Raw genomic sequence first — 20053 nt, forward strand, 5'->3', positions numbered from 1 at the left:
CTTTGTGCTTTATTTATATACTTTAATTTTCTCTCTTTATGCTGTATGTACTGTGTATACTTGAGTTTTCACCCTTTATGCTGTATGTATATACTTTAATGTTCTCTCTTTATTCTCTATTAATATAGATTCATTTTCTCTCTTTATGTTGTATGTACATACTTTAATGTTCTCTCTTTATTCTCTATTAATATAGATTAATTTTCTCTCTTTATGTTGTATGTATGTACTTTTATAGTCTCTATTCTGTATTAACATACGTCAATTTTCTCTCTTTATGCTGTATGTATATACTTTAATGTTCTCTCTTTATTTTGTATTAACATACGTTAAATTTCTCTCTTTATGCTGTATGTATATACTTTAATGTTCTCTTTTTATTCTGTATTAATATACGTTAATTTTCTCTGTTTATGTATTAATATACTTTAGTTTCCTCTCTTTATGATGTATTAATATACTTTAGTTTCATCTCTTTATGCTGTATTAATATGCTTTAGTTTTCTCTGTTTTTGTTTTGTTTATACACTTTAGCTTTCACTTTTTTGGCTGTATTTCTAACTTTTAATATACACTCTTTATGCTGTAATTATAACATTTTGCTTACACACTTGATGCTATGTTTACAACTTTTAATGCACACTCTTTATTCTATATTTATAACCTCCCTCTTTCTGCTATATTTACTTTTGCTTTTCACTCTTTAGTCTGTATTTATAAACTTTAGTTTTCATTCTTTAGCCTGTATTTATAAACTTCAGTTTTCATTCTTTAGCCTGTATTTATAAACTTTAGTTTTCTTTTTAACTTTTGTTTTTACTTTTTAGGTCTACTGTTTATTTTAGCATTGGCACAATTTTAAAAAAAATAAGTCATTAAAATGTGTTTTTTTCATGCTGTCTGTTGTTATGATCGTGTCCCCTGTGGTTTCAATGATTGCAAATGTAACAGAAAGTTTAGTAAAGGATCGCCCCCCCCCCCCATCCCCACTCCTCCTCCTCCTCTCTCTCTCTGTGACATTAATGACACTGTCTCCAGTCCCTAGGAATCAGGATAAGCTGTTTAAAAGTGTTCAGCCAGCTGTTATCTCAATATTATGGAGCGGTGGGGTGGAGAGAAGGGGTTGATTTACATACAAGAGGGAGGGGGGAGCCAGACAATATAAGAGCATGGCTCCCTCACGCTGACAAGCTCACACATCAACTTGTGATCACTTGTACGGAGTGCAGCAAACTTTGGATCTTCTACTACCGGAGCAGATCTTTGATTAAAGGGATTTTCCAGCAGATCTACAGCAACATGAAGGCCATCAGCCCAGTGAGATCAATGCCCAGCTGCTACCAGGCTGTGTGCTGCTTGTCTGAACAGAGCCTGAGCATTGCCAGGAGTAGTAGCCACAAGGGAAGTGTAGAAGAACCCATGGGGCTCCTGTATGACATGAATGACTGCTATTCCAAGCTGAAGGAGCTGGTGCCTGGCATCCCTCAAGGGAGCAAACTAAGTCAAGTAGAGATCCTCCAACATGTCATTGATTACATCTTCGACTTACAGATCGTATTGGGGGAAGAGCAGGAGCACAGCAGCAGCATCCTCGCACTACAGGTAAGATCTCAGCTTGTCTGGATTTAATACCATGATGCTGCCTTATTGACCGTGATCTCCTATACCACCCATCCTGTGTGATCTAATGCATGCTTGGGATAAGCCTTGTTACTATGATCGACAGCCTCTTAACACTCAACTAATTTACTGATTCCATGTTATGGATTCCAATCTACAACCTGTAGCACTAATGCAACCTGATGACATGTCACTAACTACCATCAGCAGCTTCTGCTTTTACTATCTATACTACTAAGGCACTGTGATTGCCTGTCATGAACTATACCATTGTAGTACTAATGCCATGTGTGTTGTAGCTTGGATCACTCATGCAATGTGATTGGCATGTCTGTGGTATATGACACTAAAGATCATATTATTTTTCTTAAAACAGAATTCAGATTTCTCAGCAATGTCAACGTCAGAGGATGCCAGTGTGTGCCATTGACCCATCATGCCTCTCATGGTAAGGAGACTTTTTTTTCTGATTGCCTTTTGATATCATTATAATTAGTTAAAATAGTAGAATATAATATTAGTAAAGAACAAAAAACAGAGCGCACCAACCTTGCGCATTACCTTAGTAAGCAATTCGTAGATTTATTGATATAGGAAATATACTCACAAGAGTAGCAATATAATATTAGCATTGGACTGTCTTGAGTTTAAAAGGCCTTTGAAATGACAATGGGCAGTCCAAATGTGTACTTGCATAGATATCTCTATACTTTCACCCAAGATTCACACTTTTTTTTATAATGCAAAGCAGAAAAATGTGTGAATCTGGCCTGACCGCCTGAATAAATAGCCCCCCATAGTGTTCCATTAGAAGATGTTGTAGAAGTGCTCTGTGATGTCACTAGGCGTAGCAGAGAGCATTGAGTAGGAAGCTTTGGTGGTAATTAGCAGAGGCTGGCTCTTGTAAGCCCCAGGGGCGGCGCTAGCTTCCTCTCTGGCGCCGCTCAGTCTGCTCCCCTCCCTTGCTCTGACTCACATTTATATACATGCATATTTCTCTTTCTGCAGGTGTGGGAAACTCTTGAAAAAAAAAAAAAAGTTCTTTCCATGAAGCATCAGAATCCAACAAGCAAGAATTTAACCCTTTCAGATCCGGCACTCAAGATCCATTCCTATAAAAGACTTTCCCCCCCCACTCCACCAAAAACTTTTCAAGACCAACAGATGGTATTCATTCCACAAGTGACCTTTATGAACTTTTGATTCAATTCCATTTTTTTTTTTTAATTTTGTAACCATTTCCAATCCGATTATCTGATAATACCCAACCTTTATTACATGGTCCTCACCACCCTACATATATTTTTTTATGACATTCCCAAAATGCTATGGACCAAGAAAGCCATTATACCCCTATGAGTACTATATCAACTTGAATTTCCTGTTACTGAAAGAAAATAACTCTTGGGCTGTATATATATTTTTGTAAACAGTATGCGTTTTTTATGCTTTCATGTGGAAATCTTATATTTTGTAAGGACATAGATGCCTTAAATCTGTGGCGATGACCCCAGAATGATCCCACTCTCTAAAGTAGAGAATAATGTCTTGGAACTGCTGTTTCCTATTTTTAGAAAAGAAAACTTTTTATAAAAGTTGTTACTTTGTGTATGTGTACATAATAAAAATCCTTATTTTTAACTTGTGGATTGTTTTTGTTTTAATTTTTTTTGGATGTTTTTATGATATGGAGGACATTGACATCAGGTCACAATAAATGGGAGGATGGCGTGTTGTAAGTCTGCAAGGATGTATGCTTCAGCCCTGGTTCACACTGATGCGGTGCGGAATTCGAAGCATTTTCAGTGCAAATATCGCATCAGAATCGCACCCCGTTCATGTGAACCACTGCGGGTGTGTATGTTAACAACACCCCAAAAGCGGTCTGCAAAACGCGGTGCGCTGTGTAGAATTGGACCGCATAGTTGTGAATACCCATGCGATCCGATTCTAGTGCGGACCAAAAAAAGGGTCCTGCACGTTTTTGGTTTGTGTGCGGTGTGAATAGAGCCATACAAAATGTACGGCTCCAATCGCACTGCACACAAATCGCATGCGATTTGCACTGGAGTGCGGTTCCTGTGCAAATCACATGCGATATACCGCACATATGTGAACCCAGGCTTATTGCGCACACCTTATGAATATTTATCAAATAATATGATATGATAACAGCTGGGGGGTGGGATGTGTTGACGTTAAACCGCCAATTAGGTAAAAAGAAAGGTAACATTTAAAAATCCCCTGGCTGTGATAGGTTGCTTGAAGTGAACATAGTTCCACAGAGCCAAGTATACTTTTATTAAATCTCCCTATTGTGGGATCTGTGAAATTACTGTTTACTCATCATTACACCCAATTATGGGATGTACTGGTGCATCAAGAACTACAAGTCCTAGCATGCATGCCACTTGTGTCTAGTAAGTAGAGCTTGGACTTATAGTTCCACACATCATCCTGTGGTGTGGTACATAAGGTCCAGGCATGTGTTTTTCAGGGTACAGCTGTGAATACTAAGGACAATGAGGTTAGCAGGGCCCTTCTAGGAACTTGGAGGCTAGCAGGTCCCTCCTAGGACCTTGAAGGTTATCAGGGCCCTCCTAGGACCTTGGAGGTTAGCAGGGCCCTCCTAGGACCTTGGAGGTTAGCAGGTTCCTCCTAGGACTTTGGAGGTTAGCAGGTTCCTCCTAGGACTTTGGAGGTTAGCAGGGCCCTCCTAGGACTTTGGAGGTTAGCAGGGCCCTCCTAGCACCTTGGAGGTTAGCAGGGCCCTCCTAGGACTTTGGAGGTTAGCAGGTCCCTCCTAGCACCTTGGAGGTTAGCAGGGCCCTCCTAGGATCTTGGAGGTTAGCAGGTTCCTCCTAGGAGCTTGCAATCTAAAAGGGAGGGGCAATATAAAATTTAATAATGTCATCCTAAGATGTAACCTTTCCCTACCTGCTCCTACCAAAGATGAGTGGATCACTGTTGATAAGGACCTCCAATAAAACAAATCCTGAGGGCCCCTTCATACCAGTCCAATGCAGTGTGGGCCTGCAGCATTTTTGCTGATGCAGCATATCACAACACATGGTACTGTATGATGTATGTGTCTGCTGCTTCTAGTGCATTGGGGTGCCAATTAAAATGATGGCCATTGCAATAAAGGTGTCGCTGCAACACGCACATAGGCTTGAATTGGCCCTAAAAGGGTAAATGTCTGGAAATTCTAGGTTGTTTCTTATTAAATCTGATTTTCTATTACATTTCCCATGTTGCAAAGGAAGACCCTTGGCTTTATTGTGTAAATTGAAATAAATCTGAAAATGCTGGTTTTGTGGCTTTTATGTAGAGCCAGTTACTGGCTTCAGTACTTTCTGAGTAGCTGACCAAAACCAAGTACGCAGACTAGGAAAGTTGGAGTTAGGAATCCTTATCCGAGTACCTTTTCCAGGCAAATAACTCAGAAAGTATTGAAACTGACGGCTCAGCATGATGGCCAGGAAACTAGCATTATCAGTTTCAGTAAACAATAGTAAATTCACAGCAGGTGTTCTTGATTATAATGTATTTATTTCAGGATTTATATACCTCCCACAATTTACACAGTGCTTCACATACTGTACATTCATATAAGTCCTTGTCTTTAAGGAGCTTACAATCTAAGATCCCTATCTTACACACATACCAGGGCCAATTTAGATAGGACCCTACCTGCATACCAGGGCCAATTACCCTACCTGCATACAGTATCTATGGAGTGTGTGAACAAAGCAAAATGCCAGAAGGAAAACCATGCAAGCATAGGGAGAACATGCAACGCCATGTAACTAGTGTCCTGGATGGGATTTGAACCAAGGACCACAGTGCTACAACAAGAAAAAAGAAAAAAAAAACTTGAATAGCTATATGAACACTGATTTGATGTAAAATGTTAATTTTTTAATAGGCTGCCCATGTATATAGAATATATAGTACCAGGAATGTATAGGTGCAGGATGTGCTCCATTTAAGTCACTTCTTGTCTCTACCCCTATCCACCTTCCAGTACTGCCCCTTATAGAGAATACAGAGCCAAGTATCCTTTTGTGGTGCTGAGTAATTTGTATGGAATTGTGTCACAGATAACAAGAAAAGCAGTAAAACAGATCCTCCACAGCCAACAGCATTCCTAACAACAATAGACCCCCCCAGCAGCAACAATAGATCTCCCAGCAGCCAACATCAATAGACTCTCCAGCAGGCGGCAACATAATCCCCTCCCTCAACATTAGTTCCCTCTTAACAGTTGACTCCCACAGCAAGTAATGCGTATGGAATTTGTTACTGATAACAAGAAAATCAGTAAAATAGATCCCACACAGCCAACAATATAACCCACCCCCCTCCAGCAACAGTGGACCACTTCAGCAAATTGCTATCCCAGCCACAATAGACCCCAGCAGCCTCAACAGATCTCCCAGCAGCCAGCATCAATAGACTTTCCAACAGGTGGCAACATAAACCCCTCTCTCAACATTAGATCCCTCTTAGCAGTTGACCCCCACAGCAAGTAATGTGTATGGAATTTGTTACTGATAACAAGAAAAGCAGTAAAATAGATCTCAACTGGCCAACAATAGAACCCCCCCCCCCCAGCAACAGTGGACCACTGCAGCAAATTACCATCCCAGCCACAATAGACCCCCCAGCAGCAACAACAGACCCCCAGCAGCCAGCATCAATAGACTCTCCAGCAGGTGGCAACATAAACCCCTCCCTCATCATTAGATCCCTTTTAGTAGCTAACCCCCACAGAAAGTAATGTGTATGGAATTTGTTACTGATAACAAGAAAGGCAGTAAAATAGATCCCACACCGCCAACAATAGAACCCCCCCCCTCCCTCCAGCAACAATGGACCACTGCAGCAAATTACCATCCCGGCCACACGAGACCCACAGCAGCAGCAACAGATCTCCCAGCAGCCAGCATGAATAGACTCTCCAGCAGGCAGCAACATAATCCCCTCCCGCAACATTAGATCCCTCTTAGCAGATGACCCCCACAGCAAGTAATTTGTATGGAATTTGTTACTGATAACAAGAAAAGCAGTAAAATAGATCTCCCACGGCCAACAATAGAACTCCCCCCCTCCCAGCAACAGTGGACCACTGCAGCAAATTACCATCCCAGCCACAATAGACCCCCAGCAGCAACAACAGATCCCACAGCAGCCAGCATCAATAGACTCTCCAGCAGGTGGCAACATAAACCCCTCCCTCAACATTAGATCCCTCTTTGCAGTTGACCCACACAGCAAGTAATTTGTATGGAATTTGTTACTGATAACAAGAAAAGCAGTAAAATAGATCCCACACAGCCAACAATAGACCCCCCCCCCCCCCCAGTAACAATGGACCACTGCAGCAAATTACCATCCCAGCCACAATAGACCCCCAGCAGCAACAACAGATCTCCCAGCAGCCAGCATCAATAGACTCTCCAGCAGGCAGCAACATAATTCCCTCCCTCAACATTAGATCCCTCTTAGCAGATGACCCCCACAGCAAGTCATTTGTATGGAATTTGTTACTAATAACAAGAAAAGCAGTAAAATAGATCCCCACGGCCAACAATAGAACTCCCCCCCCAGCAACAATGGACAACTGCAGCAAATTATCATCCAAGTCACAATAGACCCCCAGCAGCAACAACAGATCTCCCAGCAGCCAGCATCAATAGACTCTTTAGCTGGCAGCAACATAATCCCCTCCCTCAACATTAGATCCTTCTTAGCAGTTGACCCCCACAGCAAGTAATGTGTATGGAATTAGTTTCTTATAACAAGAAAAGCAGTCAAATAGATCCCACACAGCCAACAATAGAACTCCCCCCCCCCAGCAACAATGGACAACTGCAGCAAATTACCACCCCAGCCACAACAGACCCCCAGCAGCACCAACAGATCTCCCAGCAGCCAGCATCTATAGACTCCAGCAGACAGCAACAGAGACCCTTCCCTCAACAGTAGATCTCTTTCAGCAGTTGACCCCCCCCCCAGCAACATAAGCTCCCTGCCAACACAGAAGAACACCATGCAAAAATAGATTCCCTATATATATCTCCCAGATTCCCTATATATATCTCTCAGCAGCAACAGACCCCTCCCTTGACATTAGATCCCTTTCATCAACAATTGACCCCACAGCAACGTAAGCCCTCCCAGCAACAACAGACCACATGCAAAAATAGATCCCCTCCAGCAATAATAGTTTGACCCCAGTAGCCAGCATCAATAGACCCTCCAGCACAATCCAGCACCCCTTCCATTACATACATTTAGTTCTGGGGGTGCCGGAACTGCGTTCCCCCACGTTCCTGCTGATAAAAGCCCTGTATAGTACTCATTAGACATTTCTAGTCCATGCTGGACTGGTGTGGAAGCTCAGAAAATATTAAAGATAACCCAAGCTGCACTATTTGTGATGGACAACCTATAGATCTTGGGGTGATCTAGTAAAGAACAATGTTTTGTAGCAGGCCATCCAATCAATGGTGTGTTGGGGCCTTTAGTCAATCAGCCGCTTAGTATATCACCATCACTCCCATGTAAGTAGGCAGCAGATACAGTAGCGTCAGGAATCTGGCGATCTGTATTATTCCGGACTCCCATAACATTCCAGGCATTTCTAAGGATTATTCTATTTATTTGTGCATGTTTCCCACATGTTTCTACTCAGAATATTTAACTTAAAGAATTTTCAGCAGATAAATCCAGAAAAAGTGGACAATAAAATGCATAACACCCTCCACTGAAGTGCGGCATGGATTTAGAAACACAGCAGTCACATAAACACATACTAGTGTTTAGTGTCTTCCATGAGCTCCTAATTTGTGTAAACCTTGGTTTGTATGCTAGATACTGCTGTGTGATTTGGGGAAGAAAGAACACATATGGGTATTGTCATGGACTTGTGGGAACGGATGACCACTGAGTTGGCCATTTTTAGCCACCCACACATCCCCCATCATTGGTTGTTTTGGCTGCACAGGGTCATTGGTTGTTATGGTGCAGGCGGCCAGGCTGCACAGTGTGATTGGCTGCTATGGTGCTGGTAGTTGGGCTGCACATTGTGATTGGTTGTTATGGTGCAGGTGGCCAGGCTGCACAGTGTGGTTGGCTGCTATGGTGCAGATAGCTGGGCTGCACATCGCGATTGGTTGTTATGGTGCAGGCGGCCAGGCTGCACAGTGTGATTGGCTGCTATGGTGCGGTAGTTGGGCTGCACATCGCGATTGGTTGTCATGGTGCAGGCGGCCAGGCTGCACAGTGTGATTGGCTGCTATGGTGCAGGTAGCTGGGCTGCACATTGTGTTTGGTTGTTATAGTGCAGGCATCGGGGCTACACTGAGTGATTGTTTCTTATGGTGCAGGTGGCTGGGCTGCACAATGTCATTGGTTGTTATGTTGCAGGAACCTGCTTGCGCCATAACAACCAATCACACTGTGCAGCCTGGGGGCTGAAAGTTCATTGAGCTGCACATGCACTTTGGGTGCAGTATCCAGTATGAACTCACTGGACTCAGTGCTGCCCTGCCCCGTGACTGCCACCTGAGAGGGTCACCTCACTTGGCCTCATTGCCTTGAGTTTCATTTGTTATAAATTGGCAAATGTTAACATTCATATTTCATTCTGACTCTATAATTCTGTCTATTCCAATTATCTATCTGTCAGTCTATCTATCTATCTATCTATCTATCTATCTATCTATCTCGTATCTATCTATCTATCTATCTATCTATCTATCTCTTATCTATCTATCTATCTATCTCATATCTATCTATCTATCTATCTATCTATCTATCCATCTATCTATCTATCTATCTATCTATCTATCTATCTATCTATCTACAGTATCTATCTCATATCTATCTATCTATCTATCTATCTATCTCTCATCTATCTATCTCTTATCTATCTATCTATCTATCTATCTATCTATCTATCTATCTATCTATCTATCTATCTATCTATCGTATCTATCTATCTATCTATCTATCTATCTATCTATCTATCTCTTATCTATCTATCTATCTATCTATCTATCTATCTATCTATCTATCTACAGTATCTATCTCATATCTATCTATCTATCTATCTATCTATCTATCTATCTATCTATCTATCTATCTATCTATCTATCTATCTACAGTATCTATCTATCTATCTATCTATCTATCTATCTATCTATCTATCTATCTATCTATCTACAGTATCTATCTCATATCTATCTATCTATCTATCTATCTATCTATCTATCTATCTATCTATCTATCTATCTCTTATCTATCTATCTATCTATCTATCTATCTATCTATCTATCTATCTATCTATCTATCTATCGTATCTATCTATCTATCTATCTATCTATCTATCTATCTATCTATCTATCTACAGTACAGTAACAATACAATTCAATACACTAGGGGCTCGAGGGCCCTGCTCCTTGGAGCTTACAATCTAGGAGGGAGGGAATAGTGGTACAGGAGGAAACTGTGGGGGTTGAAGTTCAGTAATTAGCTGAGGGCGGGGTAGGCTTCCCTGAAGAGATAGGTTTTCAGGGTGCGCCTAAAGGTGAGGAGAGTAGGTGATAGTCTGATGGATTGGGGTAGGGAGTTCCAGAGGATGGGGGAAGCCCTGGAGAAGATCTATCTATCTATCTATCTACGGTATCTATCAGTCTTATCAGTCCGTCCGTCCGTCCGTTCGTCCGTCCGTCCGTCCGTCCGTCCGTCCGTCCGTCCATCTATCTATCTATCTATCTATCTATCTATATCTATCTATCTATCTATGTATTCTATATCTATGTGTCTGTCTATATCTATGCCTGCACACCCCCATACTGACATTGGGGTACACATTGGGAAGGGTGAGAACATCAATATTGATAGATGGGGTACAGGGCAGACCCCCAATCCAGAGCCCCTGTACAGTCCGGGCTGTGATCCTATTAGCGGGCATTTTTTCCCTTTAAGATAATAGGATTCCCTGCTCTTTTGTGAGGTGGGGAGGAAAGAGAAAGCCGGAGAGGAGGGGGGTCTGTGCAGCTGTAATCAGCTGTGATTAGTAGAGGAGGTAGGGGGATGTTTTAGGAATTCTTCACCTGGCATTGTCATTGTTTCGGGAGCCGCAGGTGTCTCCTGGCGCCAGCCTGTCTGACTGCTGGCCTCCCTCCTCCCCTCTCCCCTCATCTGTCTCCATTTGCATCCATTCACTCCCTCATTTCCTAGACACAACCCCCATGCCTGGGCTCCGGCTATGTCATCCCATCTGCACACATGTGCATTGCATCCACATACACGGCTCACTACAATGCATTAAAGACATCCTTTCCAGATAAGTCTATGAGAGAGAGAAAAAAACTGCCATCATTAGCTGGACATCCCATGCAGATGTTTCCTATATGTTATTTGTACAGCTGAGCCACCCTCAGCAGCTCCATCTTCACACTTATTGATCTTTGCTTTATACATCTCAAACGATTTCCCACCACACTCTTTTCATATAGACATTGCTTATCTATTTATACATACACAGTATATTCAGAAGGATCCAACTATTACTAATGACATTCATCTTTTGTAGTATAAATCTCAATTACCAACCAGTCTTTTCATATAGACAATTGTTTTATATATATATATATATATATATATATATATATATATATATATACATACATACAGATCCAGTACTAATGACATTCATCTTTATAGTACAGATCTCAAACTATTTCCAACCAGTCTTTTCATATATTCATTTATTATAGAAACTATTTCCAACTACAGTATGTTATATATATTCATATGGATACATTCTCATGGATCCAATGATTTCTAAGTACATTGACGTCTAGGATATACTGTAGATTTCAAACTATTTCCTATATATAGATAGCTAGCTAGCTAGCTAGCTAGATAGATAGATAGATAGATAGATAGATATAGAATTGTTTTTTTCTATATATATTTACTAATTACATAGACCTTTGTGTTATACATATAACAATATTTTTTTTCTGTATATATTTAGTAACTACATTGACCTTCATGTTATAGATATAACATAATATTTTTTTTCTGTATGTATTTACTAACTACATTGACCTTTATGTATGTTATAGATCTCAAATTAAATTCCTGCCACAGTATTTTTCATCAGCAATATTTATTTTTATATATACATAGTTACATAGTCTGGCTGAAAAAAAGACAAAAATCCATCCAGTTTAACCATTAAAAAAAAAAAAAAAGATTTAGATTGTAAACTCCAAAGAGCAAGGCCCTATGCACCCTCTTGTATTGAACTGTATTGTTGCTGTATTGTCTCCTGTTATATTGTAAAGCGCTATATATATCCTGTATTAGAATAATAATCCTATAGCCACAGTTGATCCAGAGGAAGGCAAAAAACCCCCAGCAAAGAATGATCCAATTTGCTCCTGCAGGGAGCAAAAAATTCCTTCCTGATCCCCTGAGAGGCAATCGGATATTCCCTGGATCAACTTTACTTGCTTTACTTACTAAATGTTAGTATCCAGTTATATTCTGTGTATCTAGGAAAGGATCCAGGCCTTTTTTGAAGCAATCCACTGAGCTGGCCAGAACCAACTCTTGAGGGAGTCTATTCCACATTTTCACAGCTCTTACTGTGAAGAAACCTTTCTGTGTTCAGAGATTAAATGTCTTTTTCCTTCCTTTATTATTTATTTATTATCGGTACTTATATAGCGTGCTCAATTTACGCAGTGCTTTCCATATATATTGTACATTCACATCGGTATAATCAGACTATATACTGATTATACGGATATATGGATATACTGTGTGTGTGTGTATATATATATATGTGCCTGACTCCAGGACTTCTCCAGGTCTTCCCCCATCCTCTGGAACTCACTACCCCAATCCATCAGACTGTCACCTACCCTTCTCACCTTTAGGCGCACCCTGAAAACCCATCTCTTTAGGGAAGCCTACCCTGCCCTCACCTAACAGCCGATCTCCTCCACTCCTCCTACCACTCCATCCCCCACAGCCACTTCCTCCTGTACCACTATCCCCTCCCTCCTAGATTGTAAGCTCCAAGGTGCAGGGCCCTCGAACTCCTCGTGTATTGTATTGTTACTGTATTGTCTCATGTACTGTCTCCCACTATATTGTACAGCGCTGAGCAAACTTTTTGGCTCTATATAAACACTGTATAATAATTATAATAATATATTCATTCCTTTGCATGCAGGGATTACTAAGGACACTGATCTTTTGGCTATGTATGTCACACAGTTTCCCAGACCACAGTCTTTTCATTTTCACACCATCTGGTAACTGCTAAGTACACTCTCTGGCTCAATTTGACAAGATTTTGTCTGACCATTGTATTACAATCAATGATGCAAGCAACTTACATTTAAATCACACATGAAAGCTGTTGTTTCTAGCTACAGAAGACACATTTTTATCCAGGTTGAGCAAAAATATACATTAGTTTAAAGGTCCTACTGACTGATATCTTCAGCAATGATGGCCAATGAGAACTGAACAGAACAGTCTCACAACATGCCAACATGTTGGTTTGTGATCATTTCCAAGTGGCTACAGAACAGGGAAAAGCTGCTTCAATGGGTCTAGATGTTGGCCAGAGCAAAGGGTACATGTTGGCCAGAGCAAAGCGTACAGTTGTAGGAGGTCTTTGCATCCCAAGATTTTAGTGTCAGGCAGACAACTTACTGTATGTTTTTTCCTGATGGGAAATTTGACAATGTATAGTTGGCTATAGTCAAAAGCAACATTTCTCATTTTTTTTTTTTTTTACCCTAGAGGAACCCTTGAAATAATTATTGGGTTTCAGGGAACCCTTGCTAACAATAACAGAGTGATGAATGCCCCTTACACTGGTGGTCAGTGTGATGAATGCCCCTTACACTGGTGGTCAGTGTGATGAGTGCTCCTTACACTGGTGGTCAGTGTGATGAATGCCCCTTACACTGGTGGTCAGTGTGATGAATGTCTCTTACACTGGTGGTCAGTGTGGTGACTGCCCCTTACACTGGTGGTCAGTGTGATGAATGCCCCTTACACTGGTGGTCAGTGTGATGAGTGCTCCTTACACTGGTGGTCAGTGTGATGAATGCCCCTTACACTGGTGGTCAGTGTGATGAGTGCTCCTTACACTGGTGGTCAGTGTGATGAATGCCCCTTACACTGGTGGTCAGAGTGATGAATGCCCCTTACACTGGTGGTCAGAGTGATGAATGCCCCTTACACTGGTGGTCAGAGTGATGAATGCCCCTTACACTGGTGGTCAGAGTGATGAATGCCCCTTACACTGGTGGTCAGAGTGATGAATGCCCCTTACACTGGTGGTCAGTGTGATGAATGCCCCTTACACTGGTGGTCAGAGTGATGAGTGCCCCTTACACTGGTGGTCAGAGTGATGAATGCCCCTTACACTGGTGGTCAGTGTGATGAATGCCCCTTACACTGGTGGTCAGAGTGATGAGTGCCCCTTACACTGGTGGTCAGAGTGATGAATGCCCCTTACACTGTTGGTCAGTGTGATGAATTCCTCTTACACTGGTGGTCAGTGTGGTGACTGCCCCTTACACTGGTGGTCAGTGTGATGAATGCCCCTTACACTGGCGGTTAGTGTGATGAATGCCCCTTACACTGGTGGTCAGTGTGATGAATGTCTCTTACACTGGTGGTCAGTGCGGTGACTGCCCCTTACACTGGTGGTCAGTGTGATGAATGCCACTTACACTGGCGGACTGTGTGATGAATGCCACTTACACTGGTGGACAGTGTGATGAATGCCCCTTACACTGGTGGTCAATGTGATGAATGTCTCTTACACTGGTGGTCAGTGTGATGAATGCCCCTTACACTGGTGGACAGTGTGATGAATGCCCCTTACACTGGTGGTCAGTGTGATGAATGTCCCTTACACTGGTGGTCAGTGTGATGAATGCCCCTTACACTGGTGGTCAGTGTGATGAATGTCTCTTACACTGGTGGTCAGTGTGGTGACTGCCCCTTACACTGGTGGTCAGTGTGATGAATGCCCCTTACACTGGTGGACAGTGTGATGAATGCCCCTTACACTGGTGGTCAGTGTGATGAATGTCCCTTACACTAGTGGTCAGTGTGATGAATGTCCCTTACACTGGTGGTCAGTGTGATGAATGTCCCTTACACTAGTGGTCAGTAGGAAGAATGCCCATTACGCTGGTGATCAATGTGATGACTGCTCCTTACACTGGTGGTCAATGAGATGAATGCCCCAGGGGCGGACTGACCATTTGGAAACTCGGGCACTGCCCGAGGGCCCGGGGTCAGTAGGGGGCCCCATGAGATGCCCCTGGTATCTTTTTCATAGGCTTTTTTTGAGTTTGGGCAAGGACACCCTATCCCCTATTGTCCAGGGGCCCCATGAGTTGTCAGTCCGCCCCTGGAATTCCCCTTACACTGGTGGTATATGAGATGAATGCCCCTTACACTGGTGGTCATTGGGTTGAATTCACTTCTTACAAACAAGATCCTATATGTCATGTTGCTGGTACTGCCAAATAATTTTGAAGGTACCATCAAATGGAAGGTCAACCCAGTGTTTCTCAACCTTTTTTCAGTCAAGGCAACCATAAAATATATGGAGAGTCCCGAGGCATCTAAAAACTCTGGACAGTCTTGAGGCACCCTATTCTAAAATGTGAAAAACTATTCTAATACTTTTATATAACGCAGCTACATCCACACATGTAGGACACCCAACATTAGAGGTGATTTATTCTTCCAAAGCTAATACACTTTTGCACACTGGTACTGACTAGTATTCCAATGTTTCTCTTCTCCGTCAGTTTTTCTCCATCACTGAGCTAATGTGACCCCAACACTGATGAAGAGGGGCGGGGGAGGGTCAAACTAGGATTCTGTGCAGGAAGCTGACATCCTCTTTATTAACTGATTATGTCATTGGTTGTCAGGATGGCTAGAAGGTGGTAATGGTGCACAATGAATACCTGTGGCTTTGTGTAACTAAAAGGCAGGTTTGTTCCACCCGCTGGTTTGTATACAAGTTTTGGGCAATTTTTAGACATTTTGCCAAGGCACCCCTGAAGAAGCTTCAAGGCACATTGGTTGAGAAAGGCTGGGTCAACCAGCCATAGCTCAGGGAAACCCCAACAACATATCAAAGATCTCCAGCTGGTCAAGAGGATTGAATCATTAAAATACGTAAGGGGATATTCTTGACATTGACTTACCTAACATTATGCCATAGTGGTCATACACAGCTCAATTTTCTCTTGTTCACCCATGGGATGAATAACTGAAAATCAGTCAATTTCCTAATCCACGCTAACAGTGTGGATGGAGGAATCCTCACTGCTGGTTATTGTATTTGTTTGGCTGCGGCACCTGCAACCGCCCAAATACGACGGCACCGTTGAATTGTGACTGCATCTGATAGAATGCAGTTACCATTTAGCCGATAATTTCTCAGCCGGCTCAGAATATTTTTAGTTGACTTTTGATGAGTTAGGTGGTCCTTGCAGGGCCATCGATTGGCAGAATTCAGCAGAAATTGGACAACTTCAGGCCACCTATGGCCAGTTATATCAGATGTTCCATCAAATGACAGGAGTGAATGAATGTGTCAGTAGAGAAAAGAGAATAGTGAATCTGCCAACATTTCCATTTTGTAGTGACCTCCCCGTAGCTTTTCTAATCTCTCTATATTTATGCTCCTGTATCTATTCTTACCTCATACATAGTTTTTTTTTTCTTTTTTTTTTTTTTAAAGTCCGCAAACGTGCAACTATAACGAAAAACCCGTAAGTGTTCACAAAAAAAGTGCAAGTGCAAAACACCACACGAAAAAGTGCACTTAGGGGTGTGCTTTGTCCTTCCCCCGAAGGGGATGGACCACTACCCTGATCCCCCGGGGCACGAAGCTCCTGACAGGGACAAGGTTCCCATTTGGTCCTCCTGGCCCAAAGGCCTGGTGGACCACCGTTCCTTGTGTCCAGCCAAAGCCAGACTCCCAGTACTTGGTCAGGGGGCTCTCCCGAAGAGAAAACCCCCTAGGAACAGGGGAGGAAGGAACCAAAAGGCCACACATCCTCCCCCTAGACTTCAGGGCAGGCCCGAGGACCCACGCCCTCCATCTTGTGAGGAAAACACACACATAAGTAAAGAAAAAGTGACAAAACGTGGGAGGTGAAATAAATTAAATAAATAAAATAAATAAATAAATAAATAAAATAAATTACCTCTTACCTCATACATAGTGGTTTAGCAAAACTGATGCATTGAGGCTTTTACTATAGGAGATGCAAATCTTTACCCAATAAATAGGGTGACTATTCACTTCAATTAGCCAATCAAAGCAAACTTTTATTGTGTGCAGATGAAATAAGTAAACAAAACATTTTGGATGTTTGGATACTCTGCCTTAAAGTGTCTATAGATTGCTTATGATCTGGCTGTAAATGTAGCAGGAGAAATAAAAAAATAAAATGTGATGGCTCGATGTTTGCACTCCTTCACCATCAGAGTTTTGGTGAGCACATAGGCTCCCTAAAATAGTCCATAATCAGGCTGCAAAGCCTCAAGAAGTGAGCAGAAGCTATATGAGCCTGTGCCCCATATGTTCATACACCTTGGCCAGGATTACTTGGGTATAGTTTCCATGTTTGGATGACTAATAGCAGTAAGCACAGATGGAGCATTAGCTGACCAGATTCATCAGCCATCTGATCTTTTATCTCTTTGGACATACATACTACAGACCGTGTAACTGTTGCAGGGACAGCTTGTACCTAAGTCTTTGGTTTTTAAGATACCTATATATTCCCAAAGCCTAACTCTGATCAAATCTTATTTCATATTTCGATGGAGCGGGAAGCTTTAGAATGCTATCAGTCTTCCCCTTGATCTTGTTCTGTATTTGCCAAATAGACAAGAAGAGAGGAGAAACATCCCAAATGGAAACCCAGACAGCTGTAAGAATGCCATCCTCACTCTATCCAAAACAAAAATAAAGCCACTTTTGGCTGCAGTTGGTCGTTTAGATACCTTTTGTCCGATACCTGCTGTTTGTAATGTGCAGTGCATGGGTTTGGAACAACTGCAACAGATTACCTCTGCAGAAAACCATTGACCTTATCACTTGGTTTGTTCTTTGGGAGGTGTTGTGACTCTCAGTTTACTCCCCGTTGGGTGAAGAACAAATGTTTTGGCATTTGAAAATGATCTAAAGAGCAAACTCTATCTAATAAATATGGGTATGCGATTAGTGTAGATGAGGACATGAAGAGCACACAAGGGCCATCAACACCAGGCTCAAATTAGTGCAGCTAGGCTGAAACTGGGTATAGATAAAACGTACTATATTGGCCATCTCAGTCCCTTTTATTGGAGGTATAGGAACCACTGCTTGTACTACAGAAGAGCAAACCCTAGACACACACACTGCAGACTCCCTGTTGCCTCTCACATACAACAGCATGATGTATAAAATGACCAAATGGCCAAGGGCTAAAGCTAGCCATACAAACTTAGTTTTTTCTCAGGCCTCAGGAGCAAGGCTGCTGATAGAAACCACAGGGCCCCATACAGCAAACCTGACAGCCCCGCCCCCCCAAACAAACACAGTTTACTAGGCTTCAGTTAAGAATGAACACATTGAGTGATTGGTACCGATCACTCATTGTGTTCATTCAGGAAAGGAAGGGGCTGATAAATGTGACATATTTCCTGGACCCTTCCCCCACTCTTCATCCTGATGGATCCTATTGTGTGCTTGCAGCTGCTGGTGGGAAGGAGAGGAGGGAAGCCAGCAGCACTGCAGGGGGGCCTGGGCAGCAGGGGGAAATGTATGATGCACAGGGAGGATGATAGGTGCACCAGGGGGGCAATTACTGGAACTGATTCCCTGTATGGCTCCCACTGCAGCAGCTGAAAGCCAGCAAGAGGGAGAGTAGAAGAAGCCAGATTTCAATTGCTGCAGAGAGAGCCATAGATGGGATTGGTTCCGGTAACTGCACCCCCCCGCCAATGCCTATCACCCTCCCTGCCTACATCTGATTCACCCAGCTGCCTGGGCCCCCCTGCTGGCCTGGGCCCCGTGCAGGAGGACTGGTGGTACCCCCTTATCCACAGCCCTGTTCAGGAGACCTGACCTTTATCGTCAGCCATAGATCTCGGTTGGTTCAACAGGGACCATCTGAGATTTGAACCAACTATGAGCAGGCTGACTGCACCCAATTCGATTGTTGTAAGACCTGGGTACAACCAGCCTGTCAAATCTTTCAAGCTACCATTGCCAGAGACTATAGCCGCTAGCAATAACCACTGTGTTCTCCCGGCAGGGATGTCTCTAGTATGCATGTATAAATTGGATCGCAATTGTGTTATCAAATTCTGCATGCTGGTCCCTAGCCGAACAATTGGGAAGTGTTGAAAAATGACATGGTGACCTACCGTGTAAAAAAAAAAAACTCACCAAGAATTTCTATGGAAAAGATTCACGGGTATCAGGGATGGTGCCCAGAGAGCTGAGCAGAGCATCACCTAGAGTACGATACAACTGAACAGATATACACATATGAAATGGCCAGTGAAAATATATTGCATATCCATCAACCATATTCAAACCTGCCTTGACTACTAGAAACTGGTGGTAAATGAAGCAGAGGTTTTTATCTACATAGCGCAGGCTTTAGAAAGTACGCTACCAGTAATTCTGTAAAGTGCCCTCTGGATTCTGTGTCCTGACATTCTAGTTCTCTAATAATGAGAATTCAGATCAAGGTAAACTGAGTGGACACAGTGGGGTAGATCTACTAAAACTGGTGCACTCTGAATCTGGTGCAGCTATGCATAGTAGCCAATTAGATTCTAAGTTCAGCTTGTTCAATTAAGCTTTGGCGATAAAACCTGGAAGCTGATTGGTTTCTATGCAGAGTTGCACCAGATTTTGCACTCTCCAGTTTAAGTATATAATCTCGTGTTTTTAGCACAGATGCAGTATTTGCTGGATAGCTTCTCGGCCTTTTGGCTAAGATCAAGTGTAGTATCTGTTCTTATCAGTGTCCAGTGGGGGTGCTCCCGGCCATTCTAGCTTTGCGGGGATGGCTGTTGTATAGTACCCTCACTGGTATGATGGGGGTCCGGAAGGCTAGTACTGGAGGGACAGAAACTGGGGAGCGCCATGAGTCATTCTGGGGCCCTGGGAGTAATTCCTCCGAGAAGACTGGAAAGACCCAGTACCTCCTGATTTGGACGGATCTACCTTGGTCTGGCCAGGGGCTGAGGAGGCAGAAAGTCCGCAAACTCGGTGCCCCCTGAGTAGACGCTCTCAGGGGTGCCACTAGTAACACCTGGGTGTGGGACCCCACTGTGTGAACATGGC

The 20053-nt window shown here is 42.7% G+C and overlaps 1 protein-coding gene and 1 pseudogene across 1 annotated transcript; both read left to right on the plus strand.

The window, feature by feature from the left end:
- The first annotated feature begins 1179 nt into the window (after positions 1 to 1179).
- LOC149455426 (DNA-binding protein inhibitor ID-3-like) lies at positions 1180 to 3261 on the plus strand. The gene is made up of 3 exons (XM_089686278.1): positions 1180 to 1602; positions 1997 to 2068; positions 2629 to 3261. Exons 1-2 carry the CDS (start codon positions 1300 to 1302, stop codon positions 2048 to 2050), a joined length of 357 nt encoding a protein of 118 aa, XP_089542404.1. The 5' UTR covers positions 1180 to 1299; the 3' UTR covers positions 2051 to 2068; positions 2629 to 3261.
- Positions 3262 to 19679: 16418 nt separating this feature from the next.
- On the plus strand, positions 19680 to 19795 carry LOC149455427 (U2 spliceosomal RNA; annotated as a pseudogene).
- Positions 19796 to 20053: the final 258 nt, after the last annotated feature.

The sequence above is a fragment of the Staurois parvus genome, unplaced genomic scaffold, assembly GCF_062004578.1.
Source record: "Staurois parvus isolate SC_StPar_1 unplaced genomic scaffold, SC_StPar_1.0 ptg000394l, whole genome shotgun sequence".
Lineage (NCBI taxonomy): Eukaryota > Metazoa > Chordata > Amphibia > Anura > Ranidae > Staurois > Staurois parvus.

Coding starts and splice junctions, on each gene's coding strand:
- LOC149455426 (XM_089686278.1), top strand. CDS start 1,300: ATGAAGGCCATCAGCCCAGTGAGATCAATGCCCAGCTGCTACCAGGCT. Junction 1,603..1,996: donor GCAGCATCCTCGCACTACAG/GTAAGATCTCAG, acceptor TTCTTAAAACAG/AATTCAGATTTCTCAGCAAT.